A 15,058-nucleotide genomic window follows, 5' to 3' on the forward strand; every position below is an offset into this window, starting at 1 on the left:
AGAAGAAATACTTAAGTTTAAAAATATGCAAAGGAGAGCATCTTGTTTGAGCAGGTTGTTTTGGGATTAATATACAGTGGCCCCTGAGAGAAAGCTGAAACATTAAGGGATGTGCTACAAATCCAGAGATGCAACAAACACACACACAAAAATTAAATAAAGGGTTAGATTGGATACATAAGCAAAAGGGACTGTATAGTATCTGTTTGGCTTGGTGTTTATCTAGCCCGTTACTCTGCTTAGTACCTGGGAGCACTTCCAGTGTTTTTTTTGTTTGTTTGTTTGTTTTTTGGTGTGTTTTTGTATTTTGTTGTATTTACCAGACACTCTGGCATTCACTATTACATTGTATTGCCAAAAGCATTCGACAGCCAAATAAAGTATATAAACACCTTTCCATTCCAAATCCATGGGCATTAATATGCTGCTACTTTTCTGGGAAGCCCACAAGATTTTGTAACCTGGCTGCAGGGATTTGCTCCCATTCAAGGGCATTAGTCAAATCCTGTACTGACATTTGGCGATAAGGCCTGACTCGTCAGTTTCCTAGTTCATCTGAGGTTTTTTTTTGAGGTCAGGGTTCTATGCTGGCACATCAAGTTCTGCACCAAACTGAGAAAACCATTTCTGTATGGACTTCACTTCGGGATCCTTATTATGTTAAAAAGGAAACAAAGCTGGAGGTACACTATTGTCTAAAATGTCATTGTGTTGTAGCAGTAAGATTTCCCTTAATTGAAAATAAGGGGCTGAGGCCAAATCATGATGGTCACATAGTGTAATTTTACACGTAAATTGAAAAAAAAAAAAAAAAAAAGAATCTCTATTTTTACACAAACATATACGGTTTTGCTATGTTTTACTGAACTATATTATTCTCCTATGTATTTACCAACAGAGTACATAAATCTCACTATATCCTAAAGTATTTATACAAGTGGATCAACATAATACAATTGCAGTGACAATTTTCATCTTTTAAGACAATAAAATCACATTAAAACTAATCATAGGATATAGATATAACATAGACAAATAAAAATTCAGCATCTGACCAAATAGGTTTGACCATAATCATTGCAGTGGTGGTATTGTTTAATTTCCTACACAGGTTCCAGAAGGTAAATCTGTTTACTGACAAATATTTATCTGGTTTAGCTTTCAAAACTTGAACTTCTTTACCTATTAACATCAGCTAAATGAAAAGCAATGCCAGCGTGAACAGACAACAATTTGACTCCAGCCAATTTGATCACCTGGTAAGTGTTTTCCCTCCTGTTTGTGTCTCACGTTTTTTTCTCCGTCTCTTTTAGAGTTACACAGGTGATCAGGGTGTGCTGTTAGGCTAACTAAGATTAGCTTTGACCACAGAGACTGTTCTGTCTTTTTGTATAGTACTAACAAACACTGTGCTTGTTAACATTTGGCTGACCCAATAAATCTTTGGTCTTTTTCATGTTAGTTAAAGCCAACTATGATCTACCCTAGCATTCTGATAGGTTACATTTCAAATTAGCAATAAAGCTATCAAAATACTAAGCATGTTTTTAACAGCTAACATTATCAAGATTAAGTGTGATAAATTGTCATATTTTCCTCTGTAAGTGAATACATTACTAAATATCTCTCCATGCAAGTTGTAGAATATCACAGTTGTTTACTGTCAAATGTTTACATGAGGTTCTACAGCAGATTCAGAGCCAAAATGCTAACACCTACATTAGCTTGTTAGCTAGCCAATGCTAAAGTCAGCTGTACCGGCCAGCTAACTCACCGGAATCATTAACCCGAAAAAATGGTTCGTAAATTGATTTAAAAATGTAAAAAAAACAAGAAAAAAGCAGTTGTACTGAGTTTCTGAAGTTCGTTATTCTTGTGTGACAGTCAGAGGACACCTCGTATTTTTTAACTAGGTGAGATAGCAAACGCTAACGTTACCACATAGCATCTAACTAGCTAGTTTACAACGTGGAGCTGGTTTTAGCGGCACTGGTTCAGATATTAGGAGATTCTCTGAAAAATGGACGTCAAATGTCAGTGGGAAAGCTTGCACTGTTTACTCCACTATATTTATATGACAACTTTAATCACAGGTACGTTACAGACAGAGACTTTGTGTGCAAAATATACAGTTTATAAAATATGATGAATACCCACATTACACAATATCATTCAAATTAGCAACACAGTTACCAGTAAACCTTAAAATGCTATGTGCACATTAATGCATGTAAAAAAATATAACCCAGATATCTCATATGTAATAGTGTACTCACAGAGACATTTTTTTTATTTTTGTTTGAATACTTAGGTACAGTTTGTCAGTAATGTTTATGTATTCTTACTTAAGTGACATTTTCCTTGCAGTGGAAAACAGTATTTTTATATTGCAGTGTTGCTACTTTTAGTCCGGTAAAAGATCTGAATACATCCATCACATGTCAGTAAATCCAGTTATTTAAACGATAATCCACAACAAATATCCTGATGTTGTATATCATTTTATTTTTCCCTTGTTCATGTGTCCCTCCTGCGTCTTTCTTTGTCCTCAGAGTACCTGTGCTTGAAGTTTATCATGACTGACTTCAAGGGACAAAGGGAGAAGCAGCAGGAGGTAGCGCTCACTATACCAGTCCAAGGAACTTGCAACCCAAGCTCCATGGAGGAGGGGCAGCTGCCCTACCCGACCCTGGCTCCTGTGGTATGCTTCGGCTTGAAACAAACCACAAGACTCCGTAACTGGTGTCTGAAAATGACCTGTGGCCCATATCCTTTCTTACTGCTGGATGTCTAACATTGTCTAACACCTGTTAAAACCATATATGTGTAATAATAACAACACAAACAGCTTTTAAGGTTGACACTGTATATTTCTCCATCTATAATTCTCTATTGTGTCCCGTTGAACTGACTGAGTGAAACTGATCTTCACCTATGTGTTTTTTGGCCTTACCTACTTCCTCCACGTGGTTGGATTATGCGTCTATACTGGTGGTGCTGATCAACTGTGTGACTCTGGGCATGTATGAGCCCTGTGAGGAGACAAGCTCCAACATAGAGGTCAGTGTGACCCCTGCTCTGTTATAAGTGGGTACAGTCAATGTGCATTTACTGTGTCATGAAGAACTAGTTTGAACACAGTTTCATCTCTCACAGTGATAGATTATTGCACAGAATATTTTCATGTTCTGCTTTCGGGTTGGTGCAGTCTTGATTCTTGGCTTAAGGATTTAAAATTCAAAATATCCCTCTCTATTGATGATTAAACACAACACTTATAGCATGTTAGTATTGTTAGTGTTGTTGTTTCTTCTGTATGTTTAACCATATATAGTTTTTCTTATGTGTGGCCAGGTATTTGATGTTTTTATCTTCGCATTCTTCTCAATGGAAATGCTCATCAAGATGCTGGCTCTGGGAGTCTATGACTATGAAGGAAGTTACCTTAGCAACAACTGGAACAAGTTTGATGTCCTCATCATCTCTGGAGAGTTAGTATCCCACAAATCTAATGTCTTTGTTTTCTCTGTAATCAGCAGATAGACAGCAGCAGTCACCTTAGGAATACTTCATATTTATTTCTCAGTTTCTCTGAGGTTAAAGATAACATGCACAACATCATTCAAGCACAAACACAAACACAGCAGGACTCCTAGTTTCAAACTAGAGAGACAGAAAAGTCTGGATACCTGTGGTCAGACTGGCCTGACATTGTTCTTTTATTTTTGATACTGTTTCCATATTCATTTGTGTGTGTATATTTTTGTAATTGAAAAAACACAAAGTGAAATGCTTCTCCTTGTTTCTATTTGCAACTGTCCCCTCAGGGTGCTGAATTACTTTCTAACCTCCCTTGGCATCCACATACAAATCTGTCATGCACTCAGGCCAATGCGACTCATTGGCAGGGTCCAAAGTAAGTTGCTATTTGAATTTTTGAAGTTCTTGATGAGAGAGTCTGAGCCAAATGCACGTGGATCCAAACAGACCACTCACCTTCAAGGACACGACCTAATCATGCTCTTCTGTTCATCTGTATAGGTCTGCGAGACCTGGTGATTATACTCCTAGACACTGTGCCGATGCTTGGAAATGTTCTCATCCTCTACATTTTCGTCATCCACATCTTTGGCGTTGTGGGAGTTCAGCTGTGGGCGGGCCAGCTCCTCAACCGCTGCTTCCTCGGAGAAGACATCCCTAAGTAAGGAAATTATATTCCCTGCTCTTCCAACATTGTCTCTGGGCTGCCCTAACAAGTCGCAATTATCAAATAACCTGCCAATTATTTTCTCAAATAATTTATTGTAGTTACGTCTATTAATTGCTTGAAAAAAATTACTTGATCATCAAAATTTTCACCAGTAATCTGGGAGATAGGGGCATCAAATAAATGCTTAAAATGCTGTGAAAATAAGTCAATTGTAGAATGTTAGTTACCTTGTTAATACTAAATTTTACCACAAATCATCCTGTCTTGCAGGATGCGCAGCACAAAAAGCCCTGCAACAGGCTCATGTGAAGTCTAAAAGCTATGAAATTACATCTTTAGTATAGTAATTCTAGTGCAATGTAGTATGAGCTGTTATAATTCTTTTTCTATCCAGGAAGTACAATGTGTCCTTAAGTCCATATTTTGCGTCCAAGTATGGTGAAAAAGGCCCGTTCATCTGTTCAAGTGATGGCAAGTACGGGATGCGGCGCTGCCGTGATGTGCCACCTTACAGCCAGGACGGGGAAACCTGCTCATTGACGGTGAATGAGGCAGTCCCTGCTGCGGCGGGGATCAGGGTTAACGGCTGCGTAAACTGGAACTTGTACTATAATGTCTGCCGTGCCGGCGACCAAAACCCCGACATGGGAGCTATCAATTTTGATAACATTGGCTATGCCTTGATAGCCATATTCCAGGTGAGAAAGGCTTTGATATGTGCAGAAATACATTTGGATGTGTACATTTGGATAGGAATATTTTGTTTTTATCACTTTCTGTGTTGCAGGTTGTCACACTGGAGGGATGGAGGGAGATCATGTTCTATGTTATGGATGCTCACTCCTTCTGGAGTTTGGTGTTTTTTGTACTCGTCACCATTGTAAGTAGCCATTTAACTTTGTTTTTGTGTTAGTTGACAACATTAGTATTTGACCATGTTCTTAGGTATTTTAGCATATCTCCTAGAAACCACTCATCTTAATTTCTCTGTCAGGGCTAAAGTGAGGCCAGTAATACTTCATGTCACTGGTGCAGTTTCCCTGAAGCCCATCTTTTACTTTCTCAACCAGATGGGCTCCTTCATCATGATGAACGTGTGTGCTGTCGTCATCGCCACGCAGTTCTCGGAGAACCTGGGAAGGGAGACAGGGAAGCAGCCTGCTGGCGCCATCACACAGCTCTGTAACAAGTTAACCTCCTGGCTGTGGAGGATCCTTCAACGATACAAAAGGTCAGATAGTGTATTGGCTGTATAAGTGATTAAAACATGTACAGGTCAGATTTGTAGTTTGTAGTAATATCTGGTGGATTAACTATGTCAGATGCATTCTTTCTTTGAATAAATCACTCAAGATATGTGTAATTCTTAGGATGAAAGTAAATGGAAATGTTTTCTTCTGGTGTAGCTTCAGGCAATAGGTGGAGGCAGCACATACACACAACTACCAGAACAAAACATTGTGTCTTAATTTCACTTGAAAACAGCACCCTTTTTGTCCGTTTTCAGTTATTTACTGTCAGTCATGTCTTGTCCTCTTACCAACAGATATCGTGACAAGGTGCACCCCAGTGACAGTGAGAGCAGGAGTACTGCCATCATGGTGAGACCCGTCAGAACTTCTCTGCAGTACCACCACCAGCAGCAGCAGCAGCCACGATAGCACTCTCACTCTCACTAACTGACTCCTGCATCTTCCAGGGTCAGGCCTGGATGTCATTCAAGAGAAAACTTGCGACCATCGTCAAAAGCAAACTCTTCGACCGAGTGATCATGTTTGCTGTTTTCCTCAGCATTCTCACCATCGCTGTAGAACACCATAAACAGGTGAGATATTGATTGCTTTAGTTTTCTTCTCTTCCTTCTTATCATTTTTTTCTTGCTTATTTTGTATTAATTGCTTGCTCTTCCCTTTTCTCCTCTCTCTCTCTCCTACCATCTCCCCCTCCCACAGCCTGTGGAGTTGACACGTATGTTGCAGATCAGTAACATCATCTTCACCTTTATATTTGTTGTGGAGATGGCCTTAAAGCAGCTGGCCCTTGCGTGGGCATACTTCAGGGACCGAAACAACATCTTTGACTTTATCATCGTTATCATTAGGTCTGACCTTTGACCTCTGCTTTGTCCTGCAATATGTCCCATCATTGAAATTTGCATTATATCGATATTTTGTTATTTGAACTTCAACTCACTTCAGTACTATAATATATTAGCCCTATATAACCTATAATCTCTGTATATTAAAAACATAGTTACAGTTATCAAACAGAAGTTGCCAACAGTGCATTAAATTGCGTTTTGTTTTTTTGTCAGTTTGTGGGAGATAATCGCCAAAGCTGATGGCAGGCTGTCAGTTCTGCGTGCCTTTCGTCTGCTGCGGTTTGTGCGGCTGGTTCACTTCCTCCCTTACCTGAAGAGACAACTGCTGGTGTTGAAGAGGACGATGGAGGAAGCAGGCTCGCTCTGCATGCTACTGCTGTTTGTCATTTTCGTTTTTAGGCACGTACACGCAGGCGTACACACAAATCCTTCCTCTCCATGTGTCTTTTTGTAGGGTAAATGTGAAGTCTATGATATTACCATGAAATTAACACACTTGCATGTTTCTGACTGCATCTCCTTGTTTCTTTGCAGCGTAATGGGTATGCACCTGTTCGGTTGTACGTTTAGCTTCCAGGCGCAGAAGGGACACGAAATTGCTGACCGGATGAACTTTGACTCCATACTGTGGTCCATGGTCACTGTGTTCCAGGTCAGTTTTTGACCTTATTTGTGCCACCATTATTGTATTCCATCATCATGCACTTTGTGCATAAATCTATGTCTGTGTTGCTCTCTTTTCTTAAATCTATCAATCTAGATTCTGACTCAGGAGGACTGGAATCTGGTGCTGTACAACGCCATGGCTGCCACCACCCCATGGGCTGCTTTCTACTTTGTGACTGTCATTGTGCTAGGAAAACATGTTATTCTCAATGTACTTGTGGGCATAGTAGTTGAGAGCTTCCAGGCCAGGGTAAGGACTTCTGTTGTAGTTTTATTAAGAGCTAGAGCTAGATGTATTGAACAACACACCCAACAAACTCTTCCTGTTGTTTCAGCGCTCCTCAAGCTCAGATGACGACTCCACCAGCTCCACTCCAACCAGCTTGACTCCTGAGTGTCACTCTTCAGTGACAGATAGCAGCAAGACAAATGTAAGTCCCTCAGAGTCATAACCTCCACATTCTGGTTTCAAAGTCTACTACGAGGTCCTGAGATTGCACTTGTGGTGAACGATTTGTTCACCTCTCCCTTAGTGAGATAATAGCTGCAGTTTGGGGACTTAAATTTACTGTACTTGCTCAAACATTCCCATGTTCCTGCTCACATCTTTACTCAACTCCATTTCATGTGGTTCCAGGGTTTCTCAAGATGCATTCTCTCTTGCTTTGGGTCAAGGAGTTCCATTGTGACTAACTCTACAGATAACAAAGAGGACAATGTAAGTTCATAAGAGCAAATTTGTCACTTTGCCTCTATTCTTCTTCAACATTCTGCTGGTGTACCACACCTCTTAAGGGCTTCTTGTGGCTCTTTTACTGTGGTTTATTGTGTTGGAAAAAGAGAAGTGACAGTTGTGTAACTATTCACCCCTTCAGAGATCTTTAAACATTACCCAGAGAGTGCTGCGCTGGTGCAGGCTCCATGAAGACTGGTCATTCTACGTGTTGTCTCCACAGAACAAGTAAGCCTCGTACACGCGCGCACACACACACACACACACACACACACACACACACTTTACAATCAGTCTTTAAATTCCAGTTTCATTTCATAGATTTACAAATATGATTTTTAGGTCGTTGGTGCAAATTGCGTAGACGCCTCTGAGTTCAGGATGTATCATCAATTATTATTTTCATGCTCTACAGGACGAAAGAGGGATTTTCATATAAAAACACTCTAAAATGATTTCTGACATATATTTGGTGTATGCCTAGAGATAACTGAACAATTAGTACAAGAACACAGGCTTAGAAAATGAAATGTTTCTTTCACTGTGTCTTTAATTTTCTTGGTTTTCCTCTCGTGTTTAAACTGACTTTCTGCTATTTGTGTGTGTGTTTGTGTTTAGGTTCCGTATCTTTTGCCAGCGTGTGATCTTTCACAAGTTGTTTGACCATGTAGTTCTGCTTTTCATCCTCCTGAGCTGTGTCACCATTGCTATGGAGAGGCCTGGGATACACCCTAAGAGCAAGGTGAGACACACATATGTGTATGTGATTTACTGTTACAGATGGATACACTGTAAAATCTCGAGACACAGAGACACATACCTATATATGTACCTTTATAAATAATGTGTAATGACAAATATCCAATATGTAATACTAAATACACACAGGTAGGAAATGAATCTTACTCTGCCCTTTAGGAACGATGGATCCTGGACATGTCCCGTTATGTATTCTCTGCTGTCTTCCTGGTAGAGATGCTTTTTAAGGTAAACATCAGTTTTGTCTTTTATCTGCAAAGTTCTATGGTTAATGTGAAATGTTTTTCATAGAAACAGGAACTTTATATTCTTAATGATAAATACAATTGCTCCTGGCTTCTGAGATGTTGACTGACCTTTCTGACCCTGCTGGCTCATTTAAATTTGGACTGTAGTGTGGCCAAAAAACATTTTGACAATTCTTAAACTTTATTATAAATTCAGATTTTGTTGCTCAGATTTTCGGGATTGTTGAAAAGAATCCATGATATTTTATGTTTATATTGATGTGTTGTTTCTCTCACACCAGGTTCTAGCTCTTGGTTTGGCGATTGGGAAGGACACCTACTGTCGGTCCTCCTGGAATGTCATGGATGGCTCCTTAGTAATTCTGTCTTTAGTCCACATCTTTGTCTCTCTGGCCAGTACGGGCAAAGACAACTGGATGGGTATCCTGAAAGTTTTACGCCTGCTCCGCACGCTTCGCCCACTGAGGTACATTTATTTGTGTGTGTGCATATGGACGTTTGTTTTCTGATTGTGTTGTTTGATATCCACACAGATCTTCATGTTCTGTTTGTGTGTAAACCTTATTTGATACTTCAGTTGTGTCTTGTGTGTACTTGCGCTGGTTTTAATAAATGTCTGTTTGTTTATGTTTGTGTTTTCCAGGGTGATCAAGCGAGCCCCGAAATTGAAGCTGGCTGTGGAAGCTCTGATCGCCTCGGTCAAACCCATCGGGAACATTGTTCTGATTTGCTGCGCCTTCTTCTTTTTCTTTGGCATCCTTGGTGTGCAGGTTAGTTAGCATGCACTTACATAAAGTAGATTTCACTCACAGTTAACAAACTGTACAAATGTACTTCTTTTATGCCTGGCATGAGTTGTTTAATAGCACTCCAGTTTTAATGCAACTGAGAAATGAAATAAAGTAACTCTATAGATGCTCTGTCTCTGTCTTCATCCCATACAAACACTGTAGTTGTTCAAAGGGAAGTTCTACTACTGCGTGGGTCAGGTCATAACAAACATAACCAGCAAGACTGACTGTCTGTCGGCCAACAATCGATGGGTTCGGAAGGAGTACAACTTTGACAACCTGCCTCAGGTACGGGCTAATCCCTAGGAGCAAGGGAGAGGAAGAGTAGGAGAGGTTTTGGAGATTCATGCCAGCACAATCTCCAAATACAAAATGCAGTATGTAGAAACCAGGAAAAAAAATTAAAACAATTAAAAAGAGTGATTTTTACTGGTTGAATATTCTTATATACTATACTATATCTACTTGTCCTGAAAATGTTTTCATTCAAAAACAGGTTTTGCAGAGGTATATTGTATTTGGGCCAGTATTGATAAAAAAGTATTGATTAAAAGTAATTATGCTTTTGCTACTGATAACCACAGATAATTACAGAGAAAAATGCTAACTAGCATAGTAAAAGCATCACAGCTTGCAGTTAAGTGTAATGGTGAACTGTGATGATGTGGGAGCAAAATTTTCCCAGATGCCTCGGTTCAAGATGTTGCCCCTGCCATTGACATTTTTCACATTTGGCAAAACGGTTTGAACATTCCTCCTTCATCTAATCCAGAAAGTCACTCTGTGTGTTGACTGTTATTTCTGTGTTTCCTATTCAGGCTCTGATGGCCTTGTTTGTAATGTACTCTAAGGATGGCTGGGTCAACATCATGTATGATGGGCTGGATGCAGTGGGAGTCGACAAACCGGTACATTTTGCTGGCAATATGCCCAATATATCTTTTCACATTGTTGTACATGGTAAGGTAACAATGGACACTGCAGACTGCAGAATTACACAACTCAAGCTAAGTTCTATAGGTCTGCTAAGGTCTGCTTATGGTACAGAAATAAAATGGAAGCTATTAGCGGACTTGGAAAAAAGCAGCAAAGAAATGTAATTAATGATAAACTCTAAAATCTCTTCTCTTTTTTTAGCCAGTGAGGAACCACAACGAATGGATGCTTCTGTTCTTCATTTCCTTCATGATTATGAGCTTCTTTCTCCTCGACATGTTTATTGGTGTGATGGTGGAGACGTTCCACCAGTGTCAGCAGGAGCAGAAAAGAGGAGATGAAGGAGCGGAGGGAGGAGGAGTCCTGCAACACCATGGCGGAGGTAAGAGTTGGTGATTTATTGCAATTCAGAGACTAAAAACAAAAGAGGAAGACTGGTTAGGTCACACAACCTGCTGCACAATCCTCTGGCCGTTCATTACTATGAGCAACTCCTTTCACTTGTATGTACATGTTTGAGTTTTTGAGTGTGTATAGATACATAACAACATGACTGTCTCACATCTGAATGTCTGCATCCTTGTGTGTGTGTGTGTGTGTGTGTGTGTGTGTGCATGGAAATGTGTGTTCCAGAACCTGAGCAGCCATATTACACCAACTACTCCCCCATACGTCGGGCAATCCATACCCTGTGTACCAGCAACTTCCTGGACCTCTTCATGTCTGTCATAATTTTCATCAGCGTCTTGATGATGGCTTTCGAACATTATAATCAACCTCCGGTAATGCGCACGCACACACACACACACACACACACACACACAGAACACACAAATATAGTCCCTGTGTACAGGATTTTCAAGTTTAAAACAGCCACAAAAAAAGTGACTTTGCATTGACTCTGTGAGCGAATAGAAATAAAACTGTTTGTGTCTGTGTGTTCAGTACATAGAGAAGCTCACAGAGTACTCCTACTACATGTTCACCGCCATCTTGATCATCGAAGTCCTTCTAAAGCTTGTGGCCTTTGGCATAATGAGGTTCCTAAAAATCAGGTAATACACAAGAATGAATGAGAATTTAACTTCTTTATTTGTTTTTGCATGTTAATTACTGTAAGAACCTGAAGTGTTACCTTAAACGTGCGTGTGTGTGTGTGTGTGTGTTCAGTTGGAATCTGCTGGACGTCTTTGTAGTCTTTGTTTCCATCATAAGTATCGTTTTCAACGAGATGAAAATGGCAGATGCAATTCCCATCAATCCCAGCATCCTGAGAGTCTGTAGAGTACTCAGACTAGCACAAGGTACACACACACTCAACAAAGTGAAATCTTATTAGTTCTATAGGTGCCTTTGGACGACACGTTTACAGTGAATTGTGTTAGTGTTGTGTATCCACATACTCCTGTGTCTCTCCTCAGTGCTGAAGGCCAAAAAGATAAGAGTTCTCCTGAAAACCATCATCAAGACACTATCACAGGTGAACACACACACTGTGTTGTTGATTTTGTGTTTCGTTATTGTTATTAAATCTGTGTACTTGAAAAACAGTAGTAATTAGAAATTAAATAGCCTGTTTCAAATAAAGGTTTCTGTTAGTTGAGGCACACAAAGGTTGAGAATGTACAGTCTCTACATTGTGCTTTTTGTTTTGTCTGGGATCTAACATGCGTTCTGATTCCAGGTTGGAAATATTTGTCTGCTCTTCATGTTCTTCTTTTTCATCTATGCTGCGCTGGGAGTGGAGCTGTTTGGCAAGCTAGGTCAGTCACACACACGTGGATCATGGTCCCATTGTCGAGGAAAAGGAGAAACTCTGTAGACTTCTCAGTTTGAAAAAAAAAAAGGTTCTGAATCTATGTTGCTTGCATGGATCTGAAGGATATAACACATATCACATCACATATCTCAGGGATGTTATAGGTTGAAATCAACATGTCCACAGTGCAGCAAAAAACATTGTGTTGTGTACGTCTGTGTTCATCAGAGTGCACAGACGATCACCCGTGCCTGGGTTTACATCGACACTCCAACTTCAGGCACTTCGGGATGGCACTGCTCACACTCTACCAAGTGTGCACCGGAGACAACTGGAGCGGGATTATGAAAGTATGCACACACTCATACACGCATGCGCACACATTATACATATACATATCCCCACTAACCACAGAGGAAACAGTCATGTCCAAAACCAGTTGGCTACTTATCAACAAAGTGGCACACGCAATCAAATAAAAAATACAATTTGTTCAATGTAATACTAAAATTAATGCACACTCTCCAGCCAGTGAGAGAGGGATTTCCCTTAAAGTGTGATTTGATGGGATGACAAGTGTGAGGTCAGTTGATGAATCTCAACAGCAGAAGAAGTTTTATGGGAAGTCAAAGTCCCCATTTCACCATGGAACATTTCTTTCAACAACGTTCTTGTTTTTCCTGTAATTAGTACCAGACTGCATAGTTCTTCATAGGAAACATCTTGGGAATTTATTGAGAAATTATTAGTAAATTACAGATCCATGAAATAAAGTGATACATTAATGTAGCACCCTAACACATAAGATCAGATCTGTCAAGCTCAAGATAGGAATATTGTGTATTTTGTACATGTTCTTTAATTTTTTGCTGTAATTTTAGGTTTCTAATGGTCAGATTATTCACATTACTGCAGTTGCTAAACAGTCGCCTTCGTATAATGTCGTCTTCAGTCTGTGTACAATTTTTTCCTGTCTGAATCTCTGTCTGTCTCTCTCTCCAGGACACATTGAGGGAGTGTCGTCCCGACGGTAAAGGCTGTTTGAGATACCTGTCCTGGGTCTCTCCAATCTACTTCACTAGCTTTGTGATCATGGCTCAGTTTGTGTTGATAAACCTGGTGGTGGCAGCGATCATGCAAGCTCTGGAGGACAGCAACGAGGTACAAAAATACCAAATTAACAAAACCACTATAGCAAAGGAATCTCCTCTCACTGCAGCTTGTTACACAAAAACTACTGAGAATGAAAATTGGTAACATAAAAGTGCACAGCAAATTTACACACCAAGATTATATTTAGTCGGCGTCAATTAGGTTTCTTCTGTGGATAATTTAAAGTGATAGGAATTTATGCTAAATCCTGATAATGATAATAAACAAAGCTTTGATGTCTGACTTTGAGATTGAAATACCAGTGTAACAGAAGAATATTTGAATATTTCAGAACAAGTCTATTGCCTTCTGTCTCCCCCTGGAGGACAAAGATGTGCATGACACTGAGCTGGACCCAGCATGTGCAGGGGAAAGCGTCAAGCCAAGTTGAGGCCGGGTAATGCTGATGGTTTTGTTTTAAGTAGTGATACAAACTGTGTAAATAAGATTGTGTATATTTGTAATTTGACTTGACACTAGCTGTTGTTTTTGTTTTGATATAATCATTTTCATCATTTTTAATCATTATTTATCTAGTTTTAAATATATAAAAATTATAAATAAGAATTGTATATATTTGTACATCTGACATAATGCCACCTGTTCCCTTCAGTGGCAGTTTTTGTATCTCAATGGAATAATTTCCAGTGATTTTCATCGGTAATGAATGTTATATGTATCATTTTCTTCTTTTCCCTTTCTTGTTTTTTATTACTGATATACTGTGTGTTGTTCATTTTGATTTGCATGTTGTAAATTTATTAGATGATTTTACTTGAATAAATTGTACAATCCTGATTTTACATGCTGATGACTGTTGATACTCTTAAAATTTCAGCATATTGTAATTTTAAGCAGTGATATAAACTGGCTTTAATGCCGTATATCAGGGGATCTATGTGGTGTGAACAATAAGATGAATGGTGTTACACTGGGCAGTACGTGTTCCCTTCGAAACACAGTGTTACCATTTTGTGAGCTTTTCTAACTGAAGTACAAAGAAGAGAAAGACAAAAATAAATAGAAAGGCAATCCACCTCCTTCAATAAAGGAACTGTGAGGTTATTTCAAACATTGTCAATCCTAAATCCCACCTGGGGAGACAGATGTTCATGTTGCATATCAGCTGTTCAGCCAGTTTTGTCATAGTATTTTGTTTCTGCCTTTAGCTTACAATAAAGCATGTTCTCTCCCATTTGTATGTATGCATGTATGAGCAAACCTCTATGTATGTGTATGTATGTACTGTATACTGTATACTGTATGTGCAAATATTCCATTTTGGCCTTGTTGGCCTCTTACATCTGTCATATTAATGGCAGTGCATACTGTGAAAACTATTAGTAGACTATTATCATTATCATTATTAGAGTTTCAAGTTCAAATATCCTCTATGAGACTGGGAAAAAGTTGAAACTGAAATGTATCTGAAAGAGTGATCAAAGACATAACAGATACTGTGGATGAGGCACTCCTGCTGGACAAATATAAATACACACACACACACACACACACACACACACACATATATATATATATATATATACACACACACACAGAATATGCTACTCACACTTATCATAATGTTGTTAGCATACTATTTCTGGTTTCTAATGGTATGGCTGAATTAATATGATCTCATTATCACACTTTCTAAAAAAAACAAAAAAACAAAAACAAAACATTTTAAAATTTCACAATTG

The 15,058-nt window shown here is 39.2% G+C and overlaps 1 protein-coding gene across 4 annotated transcripts; it reads left to right on the top strand.

Moving 5' to 3' along the window:
- Positions 1-1,111: 1,111 nt before the first annotated feature.
- LOC108893479 (voltage-dependent T-type calcium channel subunit alpha-1H) lies at positions 1,112-14,158 on the top strand. Of its 4 annotated transcripts, none has more exons than XM_051078387.1 (33): positions 1,112-1,259; positions 2,553-2,765; positions 2,966-3,060; positions 3,355-3,491; positions 3,828-3,916; positions 4,042-4,201; positions 4,605-4,908; positions 4,998-5,090; positions 5,281-5,441; positions 5,757-5,811; positions 5,910-6,035; positions 6,163-6,311; positions 6,525-6,710; positions 6,846-6,963; positions 7,072-7,227; positions 7,313-7,408; positions 7,615-7,695; positions 7,853-7,938; positions 8,329-8,452; positions 8,629-8,697; positions 8,999-9,183; positions 9,361-9,487; positions 9,671-9,796; positions 10,327-10,416; positions 10,646-10,826; positions 11,078-11,226; positions 11,390-11,499; positions 11,615-11,748; positions 11,866-11,924; positions 12,129-12,207; positions 12,432-12,553; positions 13,206-13,364; positions 13,648-14,158. In XM_051078387.1, the coding sequence occupies exons 2-33, from the start codon at positions 2,576-2,578 to the stop codon at positions 13,744-13,746; spliced, it is 4,095 nt and encodes a 1,364-aa protein (XP_050934344.1). In that variant the 5' UTR covers positions 1,112-1,259; positions 2,553-2,575; the 3' UTR covers positions 13,747-14,158. The 4 variants fall into 4 exon arrangements, with proteins under 4 accessions (XP_050934344.1, XP_050934347.1, XP_050934345.1 ...); XM_051078390.1 differs by having other exon boundaries at positions 10,745-10,826; XM_051078388.1 differs by having other exon boundaries at positions 3,406-3,491.
- Positions 14,159-15,058: the final 900 nt, after the last annotated feature.

Source organism: Lates calcarifer, linkage group LG20 (genome assembly GCF_001640805.2).
Source record: "Lates calcarifer isolate ASB-BC8 linkage group LG20, TLL_Latcal_v3, whole genome shotgun sequence".
Lineage (NCBI taxonomy): Eukaryota > Metazoa > Chordata > Actinopteri > Centropomidae > Lates > Lates calcarifer.

Coding starts and splice junctions, on each gene's coding strand:
- LOC108893479 (XM_051078387.1), top strand. CDS start 2,576: ATGACTGACTTCAAGGGACAAAGGGAGAAGCAGCAGGAGGTAGCGCTC. Junction 5,812..5,909: donor GCAGGAGTACTGCCATCATG/GTGAGACCCGTC, acceptor TGCATCTTCCAG/GGTCAGGCCTGGATGTCATT. Junction 8,698..8,998: donor TGGTAGAGATGCTTTTTAAG/GTAAACATCAGT, acceptor CTCTCACACCAG/GTTCTAGCTCTTGGTTTGGC.